We start from the raw sequence: 25,856 nt of genomic DNA on the forward strand, positions 1-25,856 counted from the left end.
ACTCTAGGGACGCACCTTTCACTCCAGAACATGGGAATGACTTAGTTCACCTAAAGTTTTCAAAATCGGCGGCGTTCCCCTTTAAGAGCGCAGGGTTGATCTACACACCACGTCCGTCGTCGTCTTCGCTGCGGAAATGATTTGGAAGTTGTCCTTCGGGTCACTAAAAACTTATTATTTATCACTGACGCAGTAACGGGAACCGTGGATCGGACATGTTGTAGGTCTGCAACGCAAAACTCCAGAAGTTCGTGTCGGGACTCATGAACTTGCGTAGCGGGTCACTTGACGGTAGTTTCAGCTTCGTTTAAGTTCGAGTGAGTCGTATGTCCTGTGGATAGGCCTTGCAGACTCCTACATGCCCTATCTATCTGGCTGCATACTTTAATTCCGGTAGCCCCTTTCAGTGATCCGACCGTTCTGACGCCTCTTTATTTTTCCGATTATGTTTAGTCCCGTGAAAACGCATCCCCCCGAGTAACGTTTCGCCGAGTTCAGTGACCGGAGTATGGATTGCCATGCTTGTGAACACGGGGACCCAGGCAAGCACCCACGACGTGATAAGTTAGTGTGCAGGCCTGGTCTTAAAAGGCAGGAGAGTTGTTGGAGCAACTGAACTAAAACGAATGAAACTGTCTCCGACTCGTAGACTAGCCTGCAGTTATGAGGTTCAAAGTGGCGACCTTGTCCTGTGGATTTGTGTGGCTCTCCCTGATAAAGTGTTGCCAACCGAAACAAAGTGAAGTGTGCGACAATGCCAAGGTAGGAGCTTGTTAAACCGCTTTGTCCACGGAAATATATTTAACACGGAGTTCTTGTCAGAGTCTTACTGTGAGATATTGGTCTTATAGTTATGGAATTTGACGTCTTGTCACAAATATTGTTCAATATAGACAAAGCTGGAGACAGACCTACCTCGGTCCGGTGAGCTCGGGTGTCCGGAGCCGTGGCCACGTTCATCATGGGTAACTTTTATTAATATGGGCGGGGGGGGGGCAATCTGACATGGGTAATTATTTACCTGTATAGAATATGGAGAGCTGAACATTTTGTCTGTGTGGACCTTGTCCTTTAGAGGGATTTGACATTATGGTTATCTTTCCCATTGATGTTGCAGAGACTCCCTGATATTTCCACAAAATATCCCCTGCAGGTACAAATAACACATTCAGCACTAGAGCCTTCATATACATGCTGAGCATAACAGAGGTATTTCATCCCTTAATTGACTATACAGTTGGCAGCTGTATTTTGCATCTAGTAACAACACGGCTTGTATCGGATCACACAATGTTTTCCCAAACACTCTGGTGCGAGCCAGATAAATTAGACAGGACTTCTGAATCGTGGTGTACAGGCTAAAACTTTACCAGTATTTCTGTCCCCAGCCAGCTGAGCATGTCTGCATGGATATGCAGATCACATACAACCACACCATCCCCAGCAGGTAAGCCTTTACCTGTGCGGTGTTACTCGAGTTATATATTCAGTTCTGGGTTGGTGAATTCTGAATATTAGGTGTTATTTGCAAAGAGTTGTTCTCCACATAAAGTAGAGTGCTCTGCTCTGTTGTGTTGCTTCGTAACCAGTGGAGCTCATAGGCCTATAGGAGCAAGGAGTGGAGAGTACTTGTACTGCCCCCCTCAGCGCTGGCTAAACAACCTGAAGGTAACCTGTCTACACTTCCCTCCTGCTCTAGTACACTGCCGTAACTCGGTAGATTTTAAACCAGGCGGTGGATTGCCTGGTCATACCTCAACGTGTGCAAGTTTAAACTGTGGTCGTAATTTATTAGACTGATCGAGGTTAGCGTGTTTGAGGGGACTCTTCTAAGAAAAATCTTAAATCGGAGCATATTAGGTTTTCCTGTGTTCATGATTCTGAGGCAGTGATGACACTCTCTCCCCACAGGATGGCGCCATAGTGCTCCTTTATCACCCTTGTGTGTCGGAGGCCGCTCGCAGGCATCTGGCGTTGGTAGCTAACTCCTGCCTGCCTCACTACGTCCTTACGGCTCACCCCCAGCTCAGCCAGCAGAGAGTGAGTCTCTCCCCGGCAGCCATCAGATACTGGCCCTGCTCCTTCACGTCTGCATGATCTCTGAAGACACTCCTCTGACTCAGTGTGTTTGTTGATGAGAACGTTTACTTTATATATACATACATGGGAGAGATGTACGCTAAGAGAAATGCTTAGAAGGGGGTATGATGCTAAAGGATCTATAATGGTTTTATTGTCTGTGTTCATGCACCGTTCAAACTCTGTGGTTGCTCTTCACGACAGTTTACTCCTTCTGTGTGGTTATTTCCCATAAGCCCTTTGCCTTGGTGTCCTGGGGTCATACGCTAGAGTTGTCCCACATCACCACAGCAGGAGTATGTGAGTGGTTGCTTACAGCTTCTGTCCTGAATCACACTACGGGGACCCAGAGAACAAAGTACAGCCTGTATATGGCAACGGCAACGTCTGTGGACGGGGCCCTGCGTGCTACTATAAAACCCGCAGGCCAAGGATCCAAAACAAAGTCGCTAAAGGTAAAGGAACAGCATGCTGGAACAGCACACATGCGTTTTAAAATAGTATAGGTTAAGTTCAGATGTTCTTGGGCGTGTCTTTGTGTGTCCGTGTTCATGCACTTCTATCTGTGCTTGCGTGTGCACGTGCCAGTCCCTGAGAGCGTGCTGTGTGGAGGTTCTGTCTGCATATGAGCACACAGCACAGCAGACCAGGAGGAGCAGAGCAGCCAACCAGCTCAGGAAAGCTCAGGTGAAACCCTCTGAAAGCCCCAAGCATAACATCTCAGAGTCCCAAAATCCAAACCCGACCCAGTTGCAACCACTGACTACCACCGATGACAGCCATACGCCCTCAGCCAGCCCCCACGGTGGGCACGCCTCCGACTGGCATGGAGGGCGAGCTACGAATGCAACACCTACAGGGGGCAAGGAGCCACCCCAGAGCCACGGCAGGGACGAGGCGGAGCGGGTGAACGTGACTAGGAGGCCCGAGTCGCCGACGGATTGGAAGTCCCGCAGGGAGAACGCGGGGAACGTCCGAAAGCACCGCGTTAAGACTGATGTGAAGGAGCCAAGTGCCATAGGCGGTCCGGCCACCGTGACTCCAGCAGGGGAGAGGCCTCCACCGGGGCAGAGCAGGCACAACCAGCGCAACGACGAGGCAGTGTGGGCTGCGGCCGCGCTGGGCTTCCTCCTGGTGCTCCTCACACTCTCGGTGCTCCACACACGCCTCTACCGCAACTGGCGCGTGCCGGGTAGCCTGTACTGGCACGAGGCGCAGCAGGACTACGAAAGCGTGGCAGGTACATGCACGTGCTGCAGCTCTGCTGGTGTTAAAGCTACCATAAGCAGGTTTATTTGAGTACAGTCCCTAAACCGTTTTTACAACCTGACTGCTCTTGGTAAAATGTTTGCTCATTGAGCACAGTGCAGCTATCTTCTCTGTGGAAAAGTGGTCTTCTATACCCGTCAGTCATTTTGTTTGTGCATGCAGTACATAGAAGGATGGACTAATTACTGAGTGGGCATGTCCATGGTGGGAGGGGTTTTGGAGCAGGGTGTAGGATTGAGGGGAGGGACTCCTTTGCTGGAAACATCAGGCAAAAGCAAGAACAATATAAAAACATCAGCTTTCAGCTTTTTTAATAGTTGATGAGATTACCGAAGAGGGTTGTAACAGGAGTGCCGTTGTCGTTTCAGACATTATTCGCAGGAGGCTGAGGATGGTGGGACGGAGGAAAAGAAAAGTCAGCCAGGGCAGGAGGCAGGAGTGCCCCCTGCTGCCTGACTCTGGCACTGACAACGAGTCTGACTGACTCACTGACTCACTCCTGGGTCTGCCTCTAAACCTTACCAGTATGACTGCTTCTTGGGGAACATGTACGAGGCAATGCAGCATCCATAAATCACTCACGAGTTTCAGACAGTGCATTCATTATTCAGAAATGTGAAGGTTCATTACATTTCTGATTTGTTACATAATTTAGGTAAGAATTTTATGTAGGTTTTCTCCATTATTGTTGAATACTGATTAAACACCTCTTTTTTTTTTTTTTTTTATGGTATATTTCAAGGTACAATTCATTCTTAGGACATTTTGGAAAACACTATCATGTCTAAGTAGAAGGTAAAATAAGCTGGAAAAATGTTTTAATGTAATTTCCACAGGTTTTTACTGTTATTCATTGATGTGTATATATATTTCCCTGAAGTTCAGCTTGTAAAAACATGAAAAGGACCCAATACCTTATTTTTTTCCTTTTCCGTCTTCTTTTTTGGAAGCTGTTGAAGCTGAAGAAGAAATTTGTCTGGTATTCCAAAATGTAGGTTTAGATTTTTATTTTTATTTTTTTTTTCCACTTTGTGTATTTGGGTACTGTCAGTTGCTGATATATAGCAATGCACTGCCTCTGATGGGCTACGATTTATTTATTGTAACCTGCCTAAAGTACAAAGTTATTTGGCAAATGTGGCTGTCAAAGGGCAGGAACATCTGACGTGGTAGTGGAATTTAAAAGCAAAGTGGAGAGACTCAAGAAATAGGACGACATGTTTTGCCAGGACATGGTGACAGAGAGCCCTGCCCTGTACAGTTGACCCAGTAAACGCACAGACCAGGGCTTAGCACGCAGACACTAGATGTCAAGGAGGTTGTCGAGGAAGCTTCATATAGGCATCACATACATTCTCCTGTGTGTATTGATATAATTTAAATGTTTCTTCCATTGTGATTTCTCCTTACCGGGTTTAAAGATATTGCCATGAATTCTCCATCATAAAGATGCACACTGCTGAGAGGTTTAATAAATACATTCCTGCTGCTCTGCATACAGGTACAATTGTTTTTGTGCGATTCCTGATTTAATTCTTGAAGGTTGCGTGAGGTTCCTGTAATGCGGTGTTGAACATGTTTGCTTTACATGTCACTCTTCATTTTACATGCACCTTTCACTGGCATCTTGGATACAGTGAAAGTGGCTTCCTAAGGTAATGATGCTATTCTAATTCCACGCTAGATACTGCCGGCGCAGCTGCGGCCATGCTGCCCTCAGGTACTTGAGCAAAGCTCATGAGCCCAAGTTGTTCGGGGTGAGAACCCTCGGTCGGTAATATATTGTGCATGTACCCATTCTTTCCTCGCAGTCGTTTGTGGTGTTAATTTTGCATTTTTGCTCACATCAGAATGAGATCTTTAAAACGCAGTCACAGTCCGCTGACCATGGTCAACACCATGCACACGGGCCCTTATTAGAGGTATTTGACCACTGATGACCAGTCGACCACTAACCACCCACTAACCGTTCCAAACAAGGCCCTGAACCTCGGTGCTAATCCATGCATGCTTATGCAAGTTTGGGAGTACGTGTGAGTTCATGTACATGGATTTTTTTTTTTTTTTAAGTGTTTGCGAGCTGCCAGCATGTTATGCAATGAGCGGAAGGTTATAGATGCAGTGCGATTTTTGGATCATTGGCCTAAGGTTATGCATTGTGAAACCATAGTGGTAAATAAGACACAGATGAGTATAACAGGACAGGCTTATGGGGTAGTACACTGCCAATATGCATTGTGCAATTTGCCATTTGTTGTTCTTGCTATTTGTCTATTTCTGGTATACGGCAGTGCCGTTTGTAAAGGATGTTGGTAATCTTTCAACAGCAAGAGCCCTGCGTTCAGCTGGTTTGGTTTAAAGTTCACTTGAGCTCTGTTCAAACAGGTGACTCTAGAAGGAAAAATAATGACCCTTCTGGTCTCTCTGAGGGACTGTATACAATTACATAAGCTCTAGTTTCATTTTGCTCAAAGCCACTCTGGCAAGCTTTTAGCATGCGTGGAAACATCAGTTTCTTACAACACACAAATGATTCTGTTCATGTATGTGTTATTTAGCAAACTAACTGCATCACAAATCTATATGGACCTGTAGAGTTTTGTAATGAGCTATATATATATATATATAAAAACTATATTGGTGAGAATGGTGGGATTCACTGAGTGTCTCCAAGCTAAATGTGTTTATACTATTCCAAATCCAGTCAAGTTTCCTGGAATTTTATAGCTACTTTGATGAAGTTTTACAGTTTGAGAAAGGCAAACCCATCATTACATCTCATTTCAACATTCCTTAGGTGATTATTCTGTGAACTACATGCTTAAAGTATAGTCTAACCCTTAAGTATGTATGTATGTTTGTATGTGTTTAAAAATGTTTTAAAAGATTCCATCGCTTAAGATTCCAATACATTTTTTTAACACAAAAACAAATTTAAAGACAAAAACTATGCAAATAAAACAACACCACTTTACAATTACAATTCTTCTTATTAATAATTTTTGAAAAACTAAAAATGGAAACAAAATTAAATTTCCTCTTGTTGAGAGAATCAGAATGTAGATACAAAATACAATGCAGATATTTCCTCAATAAACAAAACTACCACGCCCCTCCTTGTCTGCTATAGTAGAATTTAATCCAGAAATTAACGAGCATTATGAATGAGTTTATTCTAAGCAACACATGTACTAATAGTATTAGCATTCTGCTGGATCTTTCTGGTAAATCTTTGCATGTTTCTCTGCTAGTAAAAACTACTCCCTAGTTCCCCTAATTTCATCCATTTTTTTACTACCCTGCAAGTTCTGGTAGTAATTTAGCTAAAGTTTGGGTTTCATAAAATTGGGCAGGCTCTAAGTTGGGTGTGTAGAGGCACTGAATGTTAAAATTATCTGAAGATGTCTAGACATGCAAATTATACATTGATTTACCCTAATGGTCACAATGAAAAAGAAAACTGGGGGAAAGACACAATTACTGTAACCTAGGCTTCAGTGAAAGAAGATACCTAGTTCTTTAACCCTTTAATCATTTTTTCTATGGCTAAAGAAATATGATATTTAAGCTAAAGACATTGTAATATGCCCACTAATTTCTGAAGTACATGCCCTTAATGTGTATAATCTGATCCGTTTCCATAGTATTCCTCTTTCCCTGTGACCTTACTGAACCCCTCCCAGTAGCGTGAGGCTCTGGCTGCCTCTGCTGCTGATTGAGTCATAACACCACGTTAAAAGGCTTTCCCAGCTACCCACATCTCCCACCCCAGGTCTCGGCGGCTCTGCGCGGGAGAGTTGACAGATGGGGCTGTCTCTTGGCATTGCTTGTGCTGTTGTTCTCCTGGTTCTTCCATGTCTCGCGGCTCCGCTGCTGCGGTTCGAGGGAGATAACACGATCGCCCTTCAGGATGGAAAACCCCCACATGACCTGATGCTTGCCACCGTAAGTCTTTCCGTTCTCTTTCCCTGTACCGGTACCGACTGGTGAAACTGCGGTATTTGCTGTTTTTGTTGCAGTGTAACCTGAAATGATTTTTCTATTCACTGAATGCTGTACTTTTATTAAGTCAGAAAATAGTTTTGTGTTTGTTCTTGTCCTCACACGTTTTCTTGTTCGTGGCTGCGTTTCACTAATACACTTTTATATTCACGAAAACTGAAAAAAAGCCACCGTGATGATTATCCCAGAGTCGAATTTTGCATAAGTGATGAAGAAAGGGAATGAACAGATCATCGCGCATCAAGAAAAATTCAGTCATTTTGCTGCTGTCATTCATCTTTGATTATGTGCCTCCACATGTTGATGGGAACAAGTTAGAAGACAGCTGTGACTAATGCGGGTAGTTCTTAGAACATGACAGCTTCTACATGCTTGAATCGGCTTACATTCACTGGTAGAGTTGACGCTGTATTCATTTACATCATAAACATTGGGCCAAGTGAACAGAAGACTGTTATGCTGGTGTTCGCTTTAGTGATTACGTTCTCTCTCTTTCAGAAATACCTAAGACGCTTCTACGGTTTTCAGGAGGTTGACCCGGCGGGGCGGCGGAAGAGGAGTCTCTCCTCCAAACTGAAGGACATGCAAAGCTTTTTTGGCCTCAATCAGACTGGCAACCTGGATTCTTACACACTGGCTGTAATGCAGACGCCCAGGTGCGGTGTTCCTGACGTCCATGATTACGTCCACAGCCAAGGCAACAGGTGGACAAAAAATGTCCTCACTTACAGGTAATAACCTGCAGCAGTATATATGAGCTTCAAGTTTACGTTAACTATTCCTGTTATGTTATCTGCCTGACATTTTACCTGCCCGACTTTTATTAATATTTCAGTGTTGGGAGGTATACGAGTGACTTACCCGCAAGTACAGTAGACTCCCTGATCGCATCAGCTCTGGATATGTGGGCAAAAGTCAGCCCTCTGAGGTTCATCAGATCATTCTCTCAGCAGGCAGACATCATGGTGGAGTTTGGCTCCAATGGTAAGACTAGACACAGCCTCCTGGTACAATCAGTCTAAAATATAACTAGAATGGTTTACTATAACAAACTCAACTTGATGTTATAGGAACTTAAACAAAACAAGATTGTTGATTGAGATTCATTTTGGATTTGGCTGTGCTGTGGTCTCTTGATGTTTCTTGAGACTGGCCACTGTAAAGATTGAGCTCCAGCCACACACATTAGTGCAGATATCTAATCTTTCCCTGTTTTTTTTGTGACTGTCTTCCTTCATACTGCTCTAGAGCATGGTGACTCCTTCCCCTTTGACGGTCCCAAAGGCACCCTGGCCCACGCCTTTGACCCTGGAGAGGGCATTGGAGGAGATGTCCACTTTGATGAGGATGAACTCTGGACAGCTGGTTTCAATAGCAGTGCTTCTGATTGCCAGACCGAGGGTACCTTACATCAAAGTCAGGCGGGATTTGACAGCTACCTAGAAAAATTTGTGGGAGAGATGTGGGATGTAGGAGAGAACGGTGTCTTACTGCAAGGTGTTTTTGACAATGACAGAGTGCTACCTGTGACGTGTCTCTCTCCCACTCCAGGGTTTAACCTGTATCTAGTTGCAGCACATGAGTTTGGCCACGCCTTGGGTTTAAGGCATTCTCAGAACCCTGAGTCCCTCATGTATCCCACATACAGAGCTCGGAAAACACACAACCTGCTTTCCAGTGAAGATATTATGAACATCAATGTGATATATGGTATGCATTAATTCACATTGTGAATTAATTCATTTATAGACAGCCTCCACAGGGATGCCTATAAATACCCATATTTGAAAATATAATCAAAATACATATTTGTTCTTCAAGAACCAAAAAAAGAGAGATTATGAGTAATGTTCTGCATGCTCCACAGAACCAAGCATTAAAAGGCCTTATTACTACCCAAGGCTTAGTTGGAGCTATCCCTTCAAACCTTGGTACGCGGGTTCATATTTCCCCATGGCAGTAAAGGAAAAATGCAGCCCTGGCTTGTCTTTTGATTCTGTTACTACGTTAGGGGAGGCAATCTTCTTTTTCAAAGGAGGGTAAGTTACACACGTATATTTGTGGTAGAGTAAAGGGCCCAAGCATATGATAACTTGGATCACCTTGTCGATGGAGCACTTTCTGTTTGATACAAATGATGAAGACGCAGCTTCCATATGTCCTAGCCACTTATTACAGCGCCAGCCGGAAACATTTCTTTACCGGCTTTTATAAAATTGCTATTATTCTTTACCTATTAAAGGTATTTATGGATCAAGCATAATAACAAAAACGATGTGAAGGAGGGTCCCATCTACAACTTCATGCCCAAGATCAGTTCAAAGATAGATGCTGCCTACTGGCTTCCCCAGCGATCTGCAGCCTACCTGATCAGCGGTACGGACACTGACTCAAGCGCCCGTGCGTGATTGCATTTGTGCCATAACACGGTAAGCGTGTTTACCCTACTCCCGCCTGACTTGCTTCCATGACAGGGAGCAGTTACTGGACTGTGAAGGGCTCTCAGGTGAAGGGCAGAGATAAAAATATCAGCAGCTTTGGGTTTCCAGCCTGGGTGCAGCAGGTGGACGCAGCTGCCCACATTCACCGGACGGTCCACACTTTATTCTTCACTCAGCATCTGTACTGGAAGTAAGCTATGGGAATGTAGGGGCTGCTCATCTTCCTAGGTAGATCTTATTTATTCTGAGTGTGTGTGTCTCCAGATACAACGAACATCGGAAGGCCATGGAGGACTCTTATCCACGCAATATTTCTGATGATTTCCCAGGCATTAACAAGCCTATTAGCGCAGCTGTTTATAAACATGGTGGGTACATGGCATGAGTTTGTTCCTGTGATTTATTCTGATATATTCATTATTAGTCCTGGGTGCACTAATACAACTAGTGTTTGGGTTTTTTTCATGTACAGTTTATACCTCATGATTTTCAATAACTTATATCCTATGTTTATTTCATGTAGTTCAGTGTTGTGTTTTTAGTCTGGTTTTTTTTTTCTTGAATTCTCAGGTTTCCTTCATTTGTTTCTTGGAGCTGAGGTGTGCAAATATGATATTAAACGTAAGAAGGTTGTTGGAGTTAACAAAGCAAATTCTTGGCTTGGATGTTAATGGAGATCTTCAAAAACATTTTATAGCATTGCACATTGGACACACGATATCTATATCAGCCCTACCTAACTTACTCTATGGCTATAAAATCAAAGAGTCTGTATCACACTGTATAGAGTAGAGACTGCAAAGTCTGTATAAAAAAATATACATATATATATATATATGTGTGTGTGTGTGTGTGTGTGTGTGTGTGTGTGTGTGTGTGTGTCTATATCAGATTCTATAATGCATTTGGCTTGTGTATTGTGTACATATTTTAGTTTAGTAAACGAGTATGTGAAACAAGTGAAAGTACTTCTTTAAAACTAAATAAGAAGTGTGTGTGTGTGTGAGAGTGTGAGTGTGCGCGTGTGTGTATGTGTGTGTGTGTGCGTGAGTGTGCGTGCATGCGTGTGAGTGCGTGTGTGTGTGAGTGTGTGTGTGTGTGTGTGTGTGTGTGTGTGTGTGTGTGCTAACTTGTGTACTGAGTGTTTAACAGGCATAAAAATAGTCAACCGAGTTGTTTACCAACAATATTTTATTGTTTACCAACAATATCAATAGATGCAAAGTAACTTTAAAGGGTATAAAAATATAAACCAGATAAAATATGCATTATAATTGCAACGTTATATAAAACAATAGCAGATGCTGTTAAATATCCTTGTAAATGAGGAAGTTTAAATGTTTGTACATTCCATGTGTGACAGAGTAAATAAAGATGTATCTGGCTCTATTTAACACCACTTAGGTTGTAAGGTATTTGGATGCAAATCTTTTTAAACGTTCAACTTCTTTTCTTGTATCCAAAGCAAACAATAAAGTTACGTAAACATCATAAACTGTTAAAAGGCTGCATTGCTTTGCACAGACATTTTTTCCCTTTCTGCTAACATCTACATGTGATTCATATTGGACTAATACAAATTTAACACAAAATGAAAGGAAAGATTCTCATACTCAACACATCAAGTGGAAAATGTTACAAAAATTACAAATAATAACTAATACAGATCATACAGGGCAATAATTATTCTAGTATTCTAATTATTCTACAAAGATATTCTACCCTATACCTCTAACAAATATATTTAATCAAACATCAACAATGGTTTTTACATGGTTTTTAACTAGAATTATTATTTGTAATTTTGGGCAATGAAAAATGTTTTTAAAATTAGTTAATTATGGTTGTGATCCGTGTATATAAGTTAATTGGAGGTGCCGGTTCCTCGCTGTTTGGAATGCAAGTACCCCTAAACCAGGCTGACGTGCTGCAAAAACACTTTTCATCATGCTCTAAATCTTAAGAGGTGAAGCAAACAAAACATGATCTCACCTGAGCTATGATATTAGCTGTATATGAGCTGACAGGAACCACTAAGCCCTAAGAGTAAATGCTGTTTCAAGGCCTCGCATGTCATGTGATCTTGCTGTCCTGCCTTCTATAAAGCCACGGGCAGCATGGATACGAGACGTCTTTGGTGCAGCATTGAAATGGGGGGTCTCACGTCCTGGATCTCACTGCTGAGTTGGCTAGTAATTGCGGATGTAATGTGGAGCGCACCCATCCCCCCAGAGTCCAGGCCTAGCTCAGAGGATGTGCAGCTTGCGGAGGTTTGTCCAGGAGAGTTCATTGTTGTTCTTGTTACGACTCCATCTTTCATTTGCAATGACCAGGTGTCTTTCTGAATATAAGGTGTGTGTTTTGATGTGATACACTTGGTTTTAGAGAATTATCAAAGCTGACTGGTCATTGTTCAAAAGCTGAAACTGCTGAAACTTAGTAGGATGCGTTCTTTACAGTGACACCGAATAAACAAAATTAACAGTGAAATAAAGAATAGAACTGTAAGCTAGCTTTACTTACCTTCAAATTTTACAAACATGTTCTTCCATTGCATGATAAGGTTCTATTATGTCAAAAGTGGCATTTTCTTACCTTTAATATAGAGCATTATTCAGTTAATAAACATATACATTGTCTGAACTGCGTATTAGTAGAGTATAATTTAATAATTCATAAACTGAACTTGATTCACTTGTCTGTTTCACTAATGACTAGACATAAAGCAGACACTAACCTGTTGGTTGGCAGGAATACCTACGGCAGTTCTATCACTTGGAGCTGAGCGGAAGCCCCCGCAGGAAAAGACACTCTGAAGCCATGCAAGAGAAAATGAAAGAAATGCAGCATTTCTTTGGGATAGCTCAGAGTGGGGTTCTGGACCCTCACACCCTCGCCATTATGAAAACAGACCGATGTGGAGTGCCTGATGTAGAAAACTTCAGTCTCCACCCAGGACAACCCAAATGGAAGAACCAAACCATCACCTACCGGTTCCAAGTTTTCTTTTGTGGCTTTAGAAAGCATCGACTTTTACGTGATCTATTTTACTCTAATCTGTGTCCTTTTGTCTTGCTCTTCATAGTCTATTTAGACCTGTTTGTAGGGAGCGTGTTTTGACTTGTTGGCGTGTGTCTGCGAGTGCTCTCTTTTGACTCTCGGGTTGCTAAATGGGTTTGTGGTAAATTGCAGGATTGCGAAGTACACCACTGATCTCAGGATGGAGCAGGTGGAGGCTGCCCTGCATTTGGCATTTAAATTATGGAATGAAGCAACTCCCCTGGACTTCATCAGAGTAAATGACAGCAAAGCAGATATCATCATTTCCTTCACTACAAAGGGTATGTTACTGTTATAGCAATGTACTGCACATTCTACATTACAGCTTCAAACAAATTTAAGAGGCAATTTAAAAAAAAAACACACACTTTTAAATTAATTCCCTTCACTTTCTGTATCTCACATGGAATCTTGCCAAAACTCAATAACTCAGTATTAAGGAAATGTTGTTTATAACGATGATCTCATCCCAAAGCTCATGGAGACTTCTTCCCCTTTGATGGGCCGAAGGGAGTGCTGGCACATGCATTCCCGCCAGGAGAGGGAGTTGGAGGAGATGTGCACATTGACGATGACGAGGTTTGGACGATGGACTACAGCCAATCAGGTACAGCATGGAAAAACGATTGTCAGTAATGTTTTATTAAGCTGTCATAACATCTTCAATTGGCCTTCGATCAGGGGCTCCTGTCATGTTTTGTCTAATAGGTTAGCTAAGAGCTGAAACACAGTGTGTGTAGAGATGTTTAGTGCTGGCGTTGTTGGCATCATGTCGTTTTACCAATACCGATGATCATTTGGATGCTACTACAGGCTACAACCTGTTCACGGTGGCCGCCCATGAGCTTGGTCATTCCTTGGGCCTATCGCACTCCAAAGACCCCGATGCTCTTATGTACCCTAAGTACAAAACACTCCACACTGCCAAGTATGTGCTGCCACGGGATGACATGCTAGCGATACAGGCACTCTATGGTGAGAGGCTGTGATATCATTTACCCAGTGTTGCTTATCTGCAATTCAAGCAAACCTTTTTATCAGATGTTATTGCTTTCAAAAGGAAAGAACAAAAGAACACAGAACAGACTCTTGATCCCTGAAAAGTGTCATCCTGGTTTTTCTTTTGATGCTGTGGCAGTGGTTGGACATGAAATACTCTTCTTTAAAGACAGGTATGTTTTGCAGTCACTATATATACAATGCACAGATAATGTGTTGTATGATTCTGACAATTCTGTCCCAGCTCAGATTAGTTCACAATTACAAGGAGTGCAGCAGACCTCCGTAGCTGTATATCTGTAGCTGAAAAGAAAACGTGATGTTTTAACTTATACAGTTTGGATGGGAAAAAATGGAAATCATAATTTATCATTAAATTATTAAATCATTGTGATTTATAAATACTGTAATTTGTCTGCAGTGGACACTTTATTCGGTACACAATTGCTTGTTACTGTAACAGTGCTGCTCCATGATATGATTCAAGGAGCTACAAAAGCATGCAGACATGTCTGAAGAGGTTCAGACAAGAAGGCTAAAGTCTAAAGTGACTCTCGAGGCTATATAGCAGTGTGGCCAGTATGTGTCAGACACAGCTGTGCAGAGATTTCCAAGCACTACGATCTTCAGATTGGTGTGGTATGACTGCTCAATCATACGGTATCACGTGTTATGTCTGCTCAGTCATACGGTATCATGTACTGTCTCTGTCCTGTTTAGTTACCTGTGGCTGAGGAAAACACGGCGCTTATACCAGACCAGGCTGGAAGATGGCCCTGTGAGCACGTTTCTCCCAAGCGTCAACTCACCTGTGGACGCAGCCTATGACCTCCCAGCCCAGAAAGCGGCTTATGTCTTTACGGGTAAATAACATTCTGCCACTACACTTTGTGCCAAACCCCTAAAATTGCTTCAAAGGTTTTAAAATTGCACAAATTATCCTTTTTTTTCCCCAATAGTTTTAACTCTGCAATGCTTTTAAATATTTCATTTGCTTAAATTCATGAGAGACTGTACTACTATTTTCAGTGGAAGCTCAGTGATTAAGGTACTTGACTTTTAATCGGATGGTCGCTGGTTCACGCCCCACCCCTGCCAAGTTGCCACTGTTGGGCCCCTGAGCAAGACCCTTAACCCTCAGTTGCTCAAGTTGTACTCATAATTGTAAGTCGCTTTGGATAAAAGTGTCAGCTGAATGCCATAAATGTACATTTCCTGTATTTCTTAGGTCCCAAATATTGGGTGGTTCATCGGTTAAGGATGGCAAGTTATTATGGCTCCATCTATGAATATGGCTTCCCAGTAAGAGTGAAGCACATCGACGCTGCAGTTCACATCAGGGAATATAGCAAAACGTATTTCTTCACAGGAGACGAGTATTACAGGTGTATTGCTTCAAATGCTAGAAAGGCACATCTCCTAGCAAAACATTTTGCTTTGTTAAAAGTGTTGAGGACGTATATTCTTAAAAAAAAACCACTTTAAATTCAACCATTTTAAAACTCTTTCGGAATAACAATTTGTAATTTTAAATGCATATTGCAATTTAATTTAATTTAATCTCATAAATGCCATGGGGAAAAATCTAGCTCACAATACTTTAATGCTGTAGATATGATGAAACAGCTGGAGAGATGGATCCCGGCTTTCCAAGACAAATCCAGGCAGACTGGCCAGGCATCATGGGCAGAATTGATGCTGCCTTTGCACTGAGGGGTAAGTGTAGGAGCCCCTTTACTCTGTTTCAAGAGCTCTTTCTAAAACAGTTTCATCAGAGAGATGTGGCCGTGTCTTCACTCTACAGGCATTGTGCACCTCTTCAGTGGATCAAAGGTCTTTGCCTTCAGTCCCAGGCATGGACGCGTTCTGTACGTATTAAATGCTAATGCTTGGCTCAGCTGCTAAGGACTGTGACTTGAATGAATGAAAGAAAAAACTTCAGCTAAGCGCATAAGAGAGTCTTCTTAACATCCACCTTCCCCCAGGGATTAGCAAAAAATATTTTAAAGAATCAACAATAATAATAATTTAATGTAAAAATGAAAAAAAATGTCACCATAAGTAATACTGTTTGACTTCATTCTCACCAAAGGATTTACGTGTTTGATTTTTTATGTTGGTACTACTGCTACCAGGTCAATTCAATCATCACATCAAAGCTTTATTTGTCATAGCAACAAAAACGCCAAGGTGATGAAAGCACCGAGATGTGGCATTTCAGGGATTATGACATTTTGTGATTTCCTGGATCACAAAAGCAATTATACTGGTCAGATCTATTCTTAGCACAAGATATGTTACTCATCTGTTTTAGTCAGTACTTATTTAAGCTTTATTTAATTAGTTTTTAACTTTTACGTCTTAGTTTAGATTTTCTATTGGAATCCTCATATTTTATTCCTCACATTATTTCGTGCATTTTAATTGTTGCAGTTGTCTTATGTATTCTTTTGTATTTCACCCATTCTTTGAACTTCAGTGTTCAAAGTGGCATTCAGTGTTTGCTACAAGCATGTGGAAAAATGAGGGGGGGGAAGGGAAAAAACACTGGGCTGAAATCTCACAAATAAATATCTTGTGAATGGAAAGCATAAAATGTAGTTTTGGGGTTTTAACTTCATCTGGGTAGCCATGCGTTAGGCCCACACACACACACACACACACACAATCAGTTAGGAAACAGAGAGGATGACAGGAATAATAAAGGTGACGGACCATTCCAGAACCAAAATGCTGCTTTTGAGTAACATCTTGAGTGATTTTTTTTCCTACTGTGTTGTCTGTTAAGTTTCATCTTGCATGCCATGCGGATCTCTTATATTCTGTGGAAAAACATTTTGTAACCCATTAAATCCACACTGGAATTTTGTATAATCCCTGAGCAGATGGTGAACAAACAGCTTCTCTCTCTGGTCAGTTTCAAACATGACTCGGCCTCGGGCATGGAACAATTTGGGTGTTCAGCGCGTCCTGTTGCTCTCTCGCGCCAAACGGGTCGTCAGAGCAGGCCGGAGATACAGGCACAGGTCCGTGTCACGCATAGATGGGCTTCGGCTTGTTGACACTTAAATAAAAATCATACAATTGTCACCAGGTTCTATTACTGCCCTTCTCATGCTCTCAGAACACTCCCACTGATAATAATAGGTAATCTGACCCCAGTTCTCTCCAGATAGTTTTAAACCACAGGCAAAATATCAAGGACAGCATCTAGAAAATGTGACCTGTCATTTAATATACAAAAGGTGATTTGGTCATAATGGAATCATTTTTCACGTAAAATGGTTTATGATCGGGTGTCTTCTGGTCCTGACTCTAGTGCAAAGATCTAGTGCGTTTCACCCTCGGGGGAAGTGATTCAATGATGCCAGTAAAATAATAATACGACTATCACTTCTGTTTAGAAATTTTAACATTGTTTTATAAAATGACGCCCCCTTGAGGGAGAACTGTTAACAGAACTGCAAAGGTGTTAATTCACAAGTAAAGCAAAGAAAGAGTTTTATATACATTTGAGCTACTTTACAATATATACAATATCAATATCAACTCTGTCAAACCTAATTTATGGGGGACATAAATAATATATTTTAAAGGTGCTGCACTGATATGTACAATGTTATGTCAAAATGACTGCAAAAAGTAAACTGTACAAGAACTGTCCCAGGGATATTAAGGTATGTGTACACACCCACACACACCCACACCCACACACAAAATTATACACAACTGCCACATGAGGCATTAAAATAAGACAAAGTGCTGTCAGTTAGATTTGCAGTTGGCTTATCAGCGCGTCTGGAATAGGTGGGACCGTTCCTGGAACAGCGCCGGCTCATTCATCATAATGCAGGGATGACAGGAATTTATCCACGTCCAGATCACGTGGGAAGGAGTCCAACAACTTCTTACGTTTCTGCGAGACATAGGGGAGTTTACTGGCCACATCTGGGAGGCGACATCCCTCCATGGTTACATATGGCCTCACTCATAATTCAAAATCCACGTTTACATTTACAACATTTGGCAGACCTTCTTGTCAGAAGTGCTAGGATGTTGACACAAATTCACCCAGACGTGAACTGTCTGAGTTTGTGGTTTGTGGATGCATACTTCTGCAATAAAAGTTCAGCAAATCAAATGCCACTCACCTGAGCTTTTTTCTTACTGCCTGAGGAGCTGGACAGCTGGAGCTCTTTCTTGGCTGCGGGGCTCAGCTCAGTGTGTTTGCGCTTCTTGCTGCTGGAAGCGCTGGACTTGGCCGCGCCGGCCTCCTCCTGCCGCAGGCTGTCTTTGAGAGGCCCCCCCGTCCTCGCCGCACGCGACAGGATCATGAGCGTGTGTGCGGCCATGTTGATGCTGTTCTCGCTACCCGCCTCACTGGCGGGACTGCAGGACGGGAGGTCAGGGGTGGCGGGAGGCGGCAGGTGCCTCGGTGTGCCCTCTGCCTCCCGCCCTTGCCTCAGCCTCGACGGCGTCCTCAGCCCGTCCAGGGAGTCCTCCTGCATGCGGCCTGGGCCGGGCGTCCTCGGGAGGGGAAGGTCCAGGCAGGTGGTGCCCTTCCTCCTGGATGGCGTGGAGGTGGGACTCTGGCTCTGGATGTCCTGTAGCATCTCCACGGCCTGCTTGGTAAGCGGGCTGGTCTTGCATAATGGTTTCCCCAAAGACACAGGCGCAGGGGGTCTCAACGCGGAGGACGCAAAGCTCTCCACCGAAGAGGCAGCCACGTGCTGCGCCTCTCGCCTTCCGCCTTCCACCTCATTCTCCTTGTTGGCGGTGACGCCGGGCGAGTCCTGCGAGGTGCTGCTCTCCGTCGCTCCCTCCGGCATCTTCGCTGCTCTCTTTTCCAGCGTCATGGTGCTGGCAAGCTTGGGCCTGGGGCTCTGAGAAGGTGATGTTAAACTCGGCGCCGCCATGCCATTTCCTGTGCTGGGCGAGGACTGTGGCCTCTTTTTTGGCTCTGATGTAACGGGGGCATCTTGCGTAGTAGCACTGTTTGAGGACATGCTGATAGGGGCATCCATTTCTGTCATCATGCCTTTGGCGGTCTCTTTCTGCTGCTGGTGTACAGAAGCCTTCTCAGATACCTTTGCCCCTAAAGTTTGACTTTGCTCTGGTAATCTTATTGTGTTTACCCTCCTTTTTCCATTACTGGAACCTAAAGCACAAGGCTGGGGGCGCTCTGCCCTGGTGCGTTCTTTCACACCAAGGGAAGCGGCAGTGGAGGTCGATCTGGTGGTCGTCCTCGTCTGGCCAGCGTTCTCATCAAAGCAGAGTATCCTCCTGTGACCTGGGCTCACCCCTGTAGTACTCTTTAGCTGCTCTGAGCTCTGAGAGATGTTTGAAGGTGGACTGGAACCAGATATACCAGTTTTACCTAAAAATATAAAAGTCTCTTTTAGATTAGAACGATGCACGCCTTAACCGTTTTAAAAAAATGCCCCCAACATGGTGTGGTTTTTCCTTTCTTGCTGAAGTCTTACCCAGTTCCACATTGTCCTTAGGCATAAGTTTAGGTTTGGACACAATCTTCACAGGCTGGTTCACCAATGTGGGACCAGGCAAAGCCAACATCTGTACAACAAATATTAATTGAATTTAAACTAAACTCAATTTACTTCCACAGAAGTTAAATGCTTAATTTCCACTGAAAATATTTACCAGCGTGACATACCTGATTGGGTATTACTGTGAGTTTTCCTGTGCTATCCTGTCCAAAGACAGACATGGACACAGTCATATTGTGCAGCATAGGTTGAACCGGTGAGGAAATGATGATAGATGATGCTAGAGAGAGATTAAAAGGTCCAACAAGAGAAATCAAGTCTCAACGATGGTGGCATGCAGACAACGTCATAAAAGATGCGTCAAATCTCACATTGTATGAGCTCAATATCCGATCTGACTGATAGAGAACGCAGCTGTATCTGCACTTTTGTGACTCACCGGGTGAAAAGGACTGAGGCACATTTGCTGCCATGGGAACAACAGTGCGTGAGCGAGGGGGCGTGGCTAGCAAATGTGACATACAAGGTGACGATCCCTGTGCCCCACCCCCTGGCAGCATCATCATACCGGTGGGCTGATCACCTGCGGCTGCCGGGTCCGTCAACACAAAGTAGCCGCCTGTGCCTCCAAATGGCGGGTTAGCGGGTAACAGCTTGATGAAGCCAGTCTCCTGACTGCTGGGTCGCGCGTGCAGAAGCTGCATGCTCGTGGCAGGGGTTGAGGCAGCCTCCGCCCCCTGCAGGCTGCTCACCGCCTGTGCAGTCTCCTCTGGGCTTACGGAGGAGGGGGGGGTGGGCGGCACCTTGGGCGGAGACTTGGCCGGGGACGAGAGGAAGATGGTAGGGATACGGTCGCCGGTGATGCTGGATACGGCCTGGCTCAGAGCAGGGTCACTGGCCTGCTCTTCTTGGTCGTCGCTGATGATGATTTTCAGAGCCACTATCTTGCTCGGGTCAGGTTCCGGGGTTTGGGGATGAGAAACAGGGGCGGTGGATGAGGGGTGGACAGCTGCTAAGGGAGAAGAGATGGTTGCTAAGGGGGCTGGGACGGTTGCTAAGGAGACTGGAACAGTTGCAGGGACCGACGCTAAAGGAGCAAGAACAGATGCTGAGGGGGCGGAGACAACTGCAAAGTGGGCAGGGGCAGAGGCAACTGCCAAAGGGGCAGAGACCGATACTGTGGGGGAGGAGACAGCTGCTAAGGGGGCAGGGGCAGCTGCTGAGGGGGAGGAGACAGCTCCTGAGGGGGAGGAGACAGCTGCTAGAGGGGCAGGGACAGCTGCTGAGGGGGCAGAGACCGCCACAGGACTGTGAGCAACTGAAACCGAAAGTTTAGAGGAAAAGCTCCCCGAGCAGCTGGGCGGAGCCTGCTCGGGGCCACCTCCCATTTCCTGTGTGCATGTGTCAAGTAAAGGAATGTTATTTGTTGCAAGCTGCTGCCATGATGCCTCGTCAGACATGGCCGTATTGTGCGATGACCTGTGGCGTGAGGGCTCGCTGGTGCTTTGGCCAGTGGTGTCGAAAGCTCCCAACCTCCCCTCTCCAGTCATTCCTGCTGTACTCCCCTTTTCTGCACCAGACATGCTTCCTGAGGCGTCTGCTCCAACACTGGGAGTGCGTTCACCTTGCTCGTCAGACACGAGGATGTTTTTGCCTGTCCTCTTGGTGGTGACCTTGGTCTGAGGGCTCTCCCGATCGACTGTCTGGGGCATCAGCTGAGTATCTATTGCTTCTGACATTTCACTCGTTGGATCATCCGTCTCCATACTTGCTGCTTCGTCAGACAGAGAGGCACTTGACGTATTCTGACCTGGCTTGTTATGCAACTGGTCACTTGAGCTGGAGCCGACCCCTACTACCAGCTGACCCCGGGATGACACTCGGCTCCTGCTGCCCGTTCCCTTTTTGGTTTGCCTGCTTCCTCTTGCGGTTGCGTTCCGTTTGGGAGCCGTACGCAGAGGCAGCTGGCCGGCGCTGAGAGGAACACATGACTTCCTCTTGCTTTTTGTCACTTGCAGGCTCGTGCTCCTCAGCTTCCTTGTGCTGGTTTCTCTTCCTGATGTGGATTCTTGCTGTCCAGTGCCTAAAAATGACAAAGAATGAACACAATCGTTGATCTGGTGCTGAGCAACCTTGCGCAGTCACGGCAGGGCTCACGAGACTATTTAAAGCAACTTTACTTTGTTTAAAATTCAGGAAACTTCTCCGTTAAAGACAACACTCAGCTTTATTTCAAAAGACATGCAATAAAGCTCTATAAAATATTATCAGCACATTAATTGGCTCCATGGTGCTACAACAGAATGAGTTTATCTTTTCCCCACTGTTGGTCCATACTCTCTGAACCACAACAAACGCACCTCCATCGTAGTGACGGGGCCACTTCCAAGGTTCATTGAGTACTCCTGGGCAGCCTGCCAGGACACTTACCTGTGTCTGTAGCGCTCTCCCCAAGGCCTGGCTCATCGCTCTCCTGTGCGCTGTTACTCAGGCTGCCATCACCAGGCTCCCCGCCCTCAGCCATCTTAGATTTACCTTTAACCAGTTTGGTCAGTGAGTGTTTAGCACAGGTGTGAGTTACACTTTACATACATTCCATGTGAAAACGAGATTCAAGACATTAGAAATATCAGGCATATCAGTTCTGTGTCATGAGATATGCATGACTGTACCACATATATACAGCGCAACGTCTTACCACAATCAAAGAGGTCAAAGAGTGCCTGAAAGGCAGGGTCCGACTCCGTCTGCTGCAGAATGTCCTGGATGGCATCATCTGTCATATGGATTTCTCCCTGAATACAAAAGAACATATGAGCCACATCTTGCTTTTGTTCTGCATTAGAATGTTTTACTATTGCAGAAACACACAAAAACACATGCATACACACAAGCTAGAGAAGGTATTATTTTGCCTGCCTGCCAAAATAATAATTACATCCACATGGTATCAAAAACATACAGAAAGTGAGTAGATGAACACATGCGCCCTTTACCTGCAGACCCAGTATTTCATCTATAGACTGCTCCTGTTCTATTGTGCTGCACACAGCCTTTGATGTTTGTGGGCTGCTTTCACTGTTAATGTGATGACACAGAATTTTTAAAAATGATGTTAATAATTATTTCAATGTCATGCCACCACAGAGAAAAGTGATAATCATAACAAATGATCTTTGCATTTTGTTGAAATTGTTTACCTTGCCAAGATTTTGTTGATATTTTCTGCAAGTTTTTCTTGTAAGGATCTGTCATTCAGAATCTTTTCTCGTGCATTCTCGATCACCATTTGCTACAAAGACGAATTATGGGGCAAAAACATCCAGTGGCTCAGAACAAGAAAAGTCCAAAATTGGGAATTATTACATTTCACATACTATGATTTTTTAAATGCCTTTGTTTAATTCAATTTTGTCTTAAATATTTTAGAAATCCTAGGAGTTTTCGAACTCCTTCATGAGAAAAAATGAAAGAATAAGATATTTTGGAATTTAACAGTTGCAGGTAATAATAGCAAAAGCCAAGTAATTAGATCTTAAAAATGTATTTGATCAGATTAGTGTCTATTGGCTGTTGAATTTAAGGAGGTCAGCTTTAAAGGAATACTGTGAAACCAAAAAAAAATTGATCTGGGCTCACAGACAGGTTCTCCGTCATAGCCTCCTGGCTGTGTGATTCCACAGTGAGGCTGCTGGTCACAGCAGTGCCTCTGCTAGGTCCATACTGGCTCCCACCCCTTCGCCTTGGAGAGTCACTGAAAGAACATAAGAATTCCTTATGTCAAACGATTCCTTTGTGTGACTGTGTTGAATATGAAGGCCTAATTCACTGGCCTTGAGACTAGTATTAACTGAACACCTGAAGACTGGGTCATGAACAATATCCATTTTTATTCGTCCATACCCAAAGCATGCTTACAAAGAAAGTCAAGTACAACATGACAGCAACAGAAAGCTTCTGTCTTACCATTTCCTGCGGGCTGGAGACAGTGGTCCTGGGGCAATTCTGTGATCAGGGACGATTATTTGTAAAGTTGACTCTCCTGTATAAAAAGAAAATAATGTTGTTAAAAAAATATATATAAATAAATAAAAAATAAAAAAAATAAAAAAAGGGTGTACACCAATATAGAATGCCCTAATAACCAGGCCAGCATGCAGTCCTGACCTGGCTGAGAGAGACTGATTGTTGAGGGTCTGGTCTGCTGGGAGGTGTAGCATACTGGCGTGGAGTGTCCCAGCATGCCCTGAGGAACTGCCACAGGACTGCCAACACAGTGTCCAGGAGTAGACACCGTCAGGCCCGCAGTGCCAGGAGACTGCGAGGACGCCAAGGCCCTCTGACGCCGCATGTTCTGAATGCCGTTCTGTGTGCGAACTGTTAACACCACAAGGACGCAGGCCTTTATCCTAAAGACTCTGAATATACTCTGAACGGTTTGTGCACAGTAAACATAGCACTTGGACATAATGAATTATTCTAGATGCAGCCATACAACTTACGCCTCTGGATATGTTGAACTGCGGGGGAGTTTTGCATAGATCTGTGAACAAAAAAGTGGGAATCCAACTATTGGTCTTTTCACAGAGAAACCCAACACCGAACACAAACGCACTTAAAACTGCTACAGATTTTACTTGATCTGGTTGAGAGTGAAATCCAGTTTTTTCCATAATGACGTCATCATGGCTGGTATTTGATTTTCCTGACATGTTTCTGTAAAATAAATGCAAAAAATAAAGACACAATAAGTAATAGGATTCCTATTACAGTGTAACTTCTTATATGAAGTTATTATTTGTGTGTGACACCAACCTTTTGCTTTGACAGCAATGTATTCATTTAAAATTGTGGTTAGGTTTTTCCCAAAAAGAGACTGTGAAACAAGATTGGCAGATTATAATTAAATTAAGTGAGCAAGACTCACCACTAATTTAAGCATATCGTAGGACTACATTGCCACTTCGACAGGTCATGATGACAAAATTAAATACATGGCTATCTAGCACTGTTTTAGCAATCGTGATGCAAGTAAGAGATAAACACGTACAAACACACAGGCAGGGATGGCCCCGTCTTCGGAGCTGTGTTCGGCATACTCCCTTAGGTTAGGGCTTTCATGGATGAACGCTCGACTTGTATCCGTCAGTCCTTCTTGCTGGAGGTATCCTACGGCAAATGAGGGGGAAATTGGCTTTGCGGTGGTCTACAATGATGACAGGTCCCATTAAGACGACTACACGAGGCTTAAAACGCGAGGCTTAAAACGCGTGACTCCATGATGGTTTAGGCCAGTATAAAGAGTGACAGTGTTTTGCGTCCAGGGTCCCTCAGGGTGTCTACAGGACTAGCTCCTAGCTAGCCATGTTAGCTACTTACCTGCATGCAATGCAAACAATGTAGTCCAGAAATATCTGACTGAACTTACCAAGTACGAGTCTCGCCACATCAGATGGCAGCAACATGTTTGTTTAGACTAAAACATATATGATGCACCTGACACAAACGTTTTTTTAAGACCACATTTAAGGCAAACGGCATTATACTGTCGGACTTTCGCCCAACAGTCGGTCAAATCGAAAATGCCATCAAGTGAAAAGGCGCGGAAAAGCTTCGCTTACCCGGATGTTGTTCCGAGCAAGGACGCGAGAAGAGGTGCAGGGACTTGTAGTTTTCTGCGGTTACGACCGACCAACGGCGCTGTGCATAGTGCTTTTAATCATGCTGTTAACGTTATAAATCGGTAACTGTGTAGCCTTTTCACCGAATGTTGTTTTATTCAGCTGCGTAGTAAATAAGAATGAGGCGGTGCAAAAATCATGTTAAATTGATACCCTAGCAAAAGTAACAAAATAAACGACACTGGTGATAAAATTGTATATAGTCTGCATTCATTTTACATTTCCATAACCAAACCATGACCTTTTTGGTGCTAACTCTGCATCAGCTGATGGCTGAGCTGTGGCATGTAGCCCAGTTATGTTCAGTGGATGAGTGCTTTTGTTTAACCTACTAGATGGGACTGATACCATCATAGACATGCATTCATTTATCAAAATCCATTCCACTGTTACCTGGATAACATTACATTTTGGATTTTGGTGCTCTTTAGTACTCAATCAGTGCTGATTTATCATCCTATAAATAAATCAGTAGCTGATATTATACTTAAATATTTCAGAATCCTCCAATATGGTGCAGAGTCCACTTCCCTTTTTAAAAGATCCTCCACTAATCTCCTACAGATGGGACATAACATGCTCAAAGTCATGCTTGTCAAGAGTGAGATAAGTGACCATTTAAATAATGGCTGCGGTACTGTAGCCTGCAACCACTCCAGATGTGCTCCATGTAAATTTAACACAGCCACTAAAATAACTGGCACAAAAGGATCAATTGTTATCACTCATTCCACCGCATGCATCGCTGTGGTAGTTGTCTACTGTATTACTTGTAAGAGATGTAATCAGATTTATGTTGGAGAAACCAAGTGAAGGCT

At 43.8% G+C, this 25,856-nt stretch overlaps 4 protein-coding genes across 9 annotated transcripts; 3 read left to right on the forward strand and 1 right to left on the reverse strand.

Moving 5' to 3' along the window:
- The first annotated feature begins 117 nt into the window (after nt 1-117).
- On the forward strand, nt 118-4,852 carry tp53i13 (tumor protein p53 inducible protein 13). 3 transcript variants are annotated; one of them, XM_026997764.2, is made up of 10 exons: nt 118-542; nt 650-762; nt 894-965; nt 1,118-1,153; nt 1,389-1,447; nt 1,590-1,668; nt 1,912-2,040; nt 2,316-2,534; nt 2,668-3,319; nt 3,717-4,852. In XM_026997764.2, the coding sequence occupies exons 2-10, from the start codon at nt 664-666 to the stop codon at nt 3,830-3,832; spliced, it is 1,461 nt and encodes a 486-aa protein (XP_026853565.2). In that variant the 5' UTR covers nt 118-542; nt 650-663; the 3' UTR covers nt 3,833-4,852. The 3 variants fall into 3 exon arrangements, with proteins under 3 accessions (XP_026853565.2, XP_026853566.2, XP_026853567.2); XM_026997765.2 differs by having other exon boundaries at nt 118-317; nt 454-762; XM_026997766.2 differs by lacking the exons at nt 118-542; nt 650-762 and having other exon boundaries at nt 906-965; nt 1,118-1,209.
- Nucleotides 4,853-7,172: 2,320 nt separating this feature from the next.
- On the forward strand, nt 7,173-10,845 carry mmp20b (matrix metallopeptidase 20b (enamelysin)). 4 transcript variants are annotated; one of them, XM_026997759.2, is made up of 9 exons: nt 7,173-8,081; nt 8,186-8,334; nt 8,599-8,766; nt 8,902-9,060; nt 9,218-9,389; nt 9,593-9,726; nt 9,825-9,981; nt 10,056-10,159; nt 10,362-10,845. In XM_026997759.2, the coding sequence occupies exons 1-9, from the start codon at nt 7,705-7,707 to the stop codon at nt 10,460-10,462; spliced, it is 1,521 nt and encodes a 506-aa protein (XP_026853560.2). In that variant the 5' UTR covers nt 7,173-7,704; the 3' UTR covers nt 10,463-10,845. The 4 variants fall into 4 exon arrangements, with proteins under 4 accessions (XP_026853560.2, XP_026853561.1, XP_026853558.2 ...); XM_026997760.2 differs by having other exon boundaries at nt 8,599-8,751; XM_026997757.2 differs by having other exon boundaries at nt 7,173-7,293; nt 7,849-8,081; nt 8,599-9,060.
- Nucleotides 10,846-12,611: 1,766 nt separating this feature from the next.
- On the forward strand, nt 12,612-15,729 carry mmp20a (matrix metallopeptidase 20a (enamelysin)). Its single transcript, XM_035533961.1, has 9 exons — nt 12,612-12,784; nt 12,984-13,132; nt 13,327-13,486; nt 13,639-13,826; nt 13,912-14,023; nt 14,571-14,713; nt 15,079-15,235; nt 15,463-15,566; nt 15,674-15,729. Exons 1-9 carry the CDS (start codon nt 12,612-12,614, stop codon nt 15,727-15,729), a joined length of 1,242 nt encoding a protein of 413 aa, XP_035389854.1.
- Nucleotides 15,730-17,249: 1,520 nt separating this feature from the next.
- On the reverse strand, nt 17,250-24,937 carry npat (nuclear protein, ataxia-telangiectasia locus). Its single transcript, XM_026997746.2, has 17 exons — nt 24,786-24,937; nt 24,408-24,526; nt 24,173-24,233; nt 23,995-24,073; nt 23,860-23,900; nt 23,525-23,734; nt 23,324-23,399; nt 22,997-23,111; nt 22,558-22,649; nt 22,354-22,435; nt 22,056-22,152; nt 21,788-21,892; nt 19,797-21,440; nt 19,525-19,637; nt 19,334-19,424; nt 18,002-19,227; nt 17,250-17,766 (listed from the first exon to the last, which is right to left on the reverse strand). Exons 1-17 carry the CDS (start codon nt 24,820-24,822, stop codon nt 17,686-17,688), a joined length of 4,269 nt encoding a protein of 1,422 aa, XP_026853547.2. The 5' UTR covers nt 24,823-24,937; the 3' UTR covers nt 17,250-17,685.
- Between the last annotated feature and the right edge of the window lie 919 nt (nt 24,938-25,856).

This window comes from Electrophorus electricus, chromosome 15 (assembly GCF_013358815.1).
Source record: "Electrophorus electricus isolate fEleEle1 chromosome 15, fEleEle1.pri, whole genome shotgun sequence".
NCBI classification, from domain to species: domain Eukaryota; kingdom Metazoa; phylum Chordata; class Actinopteri; order Gymnotiformes; family Gymnotidae; genus Electrophorus; species Electrophorus electricus.

Coding starts and splice junctions, on each gene's coding strand:
- tp53i13 (XM_026997764.2), top strand. CDS start 664: ATGAGGTTCAAAGTGGCGACCTTGTCCTGTGGATTTGTGTGGCTCTCC. Junction 763..893: donor AAGTGTGCGACAATGCCAAG/GTAGGAGCTTGT, acceptor TGTTCAATATAG/ACAAAGCTGGAGACAGACCT. Junction 2,041..2,315: donor CCCAGCTCAGCCAGCAGAGA/GTGAGTCTCTCC, acceptor ATTTCCCATAAG/CCCTTTGCCTTGGTGTCCTG.
- mmp20b (XM_026997756.2), top strand. CDS start 7,705: ATGACAGCTTCTACATGCTTGAATCGGCTTACATTCACTGGTAGAGTT. Junction 9,061..9,217: donor GAACATCAATGTGATATATG/GTATGCATTAAT, acceptor CATGCTCCACAG/AACCAAGCATTAAAAGGCCT. Junction 9,982..10,055: donor ACTCAGCATCTGTACTGGAA/GTAAGCTATGGG, acceptor GTGTGTCTCCAG/ATACAACGAACATCGGAAGG.
- mmp20a (XM_035533961.1), top strand. CDS start 12,612: ATGCAAGAGAAAATGAAAGAAATGCAGCATTTCTTTGGGATAGCTCAG. Junction 13,133..13,326: donor CATTTCCTTCACTACAAAGG/GTATGTTACTGT, acceptor CTCATCCCAAAG/CTCATGGAGACTTCTTCCCC. Junction 15,567..15,673: donor TGCTGCCTTTGCACTGAGGG/GTAAGTGTAGGA, acceptor GCACCTCTTCAG/TGGATCAAAGGTCTTTGCCT.
- npat (XM_026997746.2), bottom strand. CDS start 24,822: ATGTTGCTGCCATCTGATGTGGCGAGACTCGTACTTG. Junction 24,234..24,407: donor CCATCCCTGCCTGTGTGTTT/GTACGTGTTTAT, acceptor CTTGTTTCACAG/TCTCTTTTTGGGAAAAACCT. Junction 23,112..23,323: donor TCTCCAGCCCGCAGGAAATG/GTAAGACAGAAG, acceptor ATGTTCTTTCAG/TGACTCTCCAAGGCGAAGGG.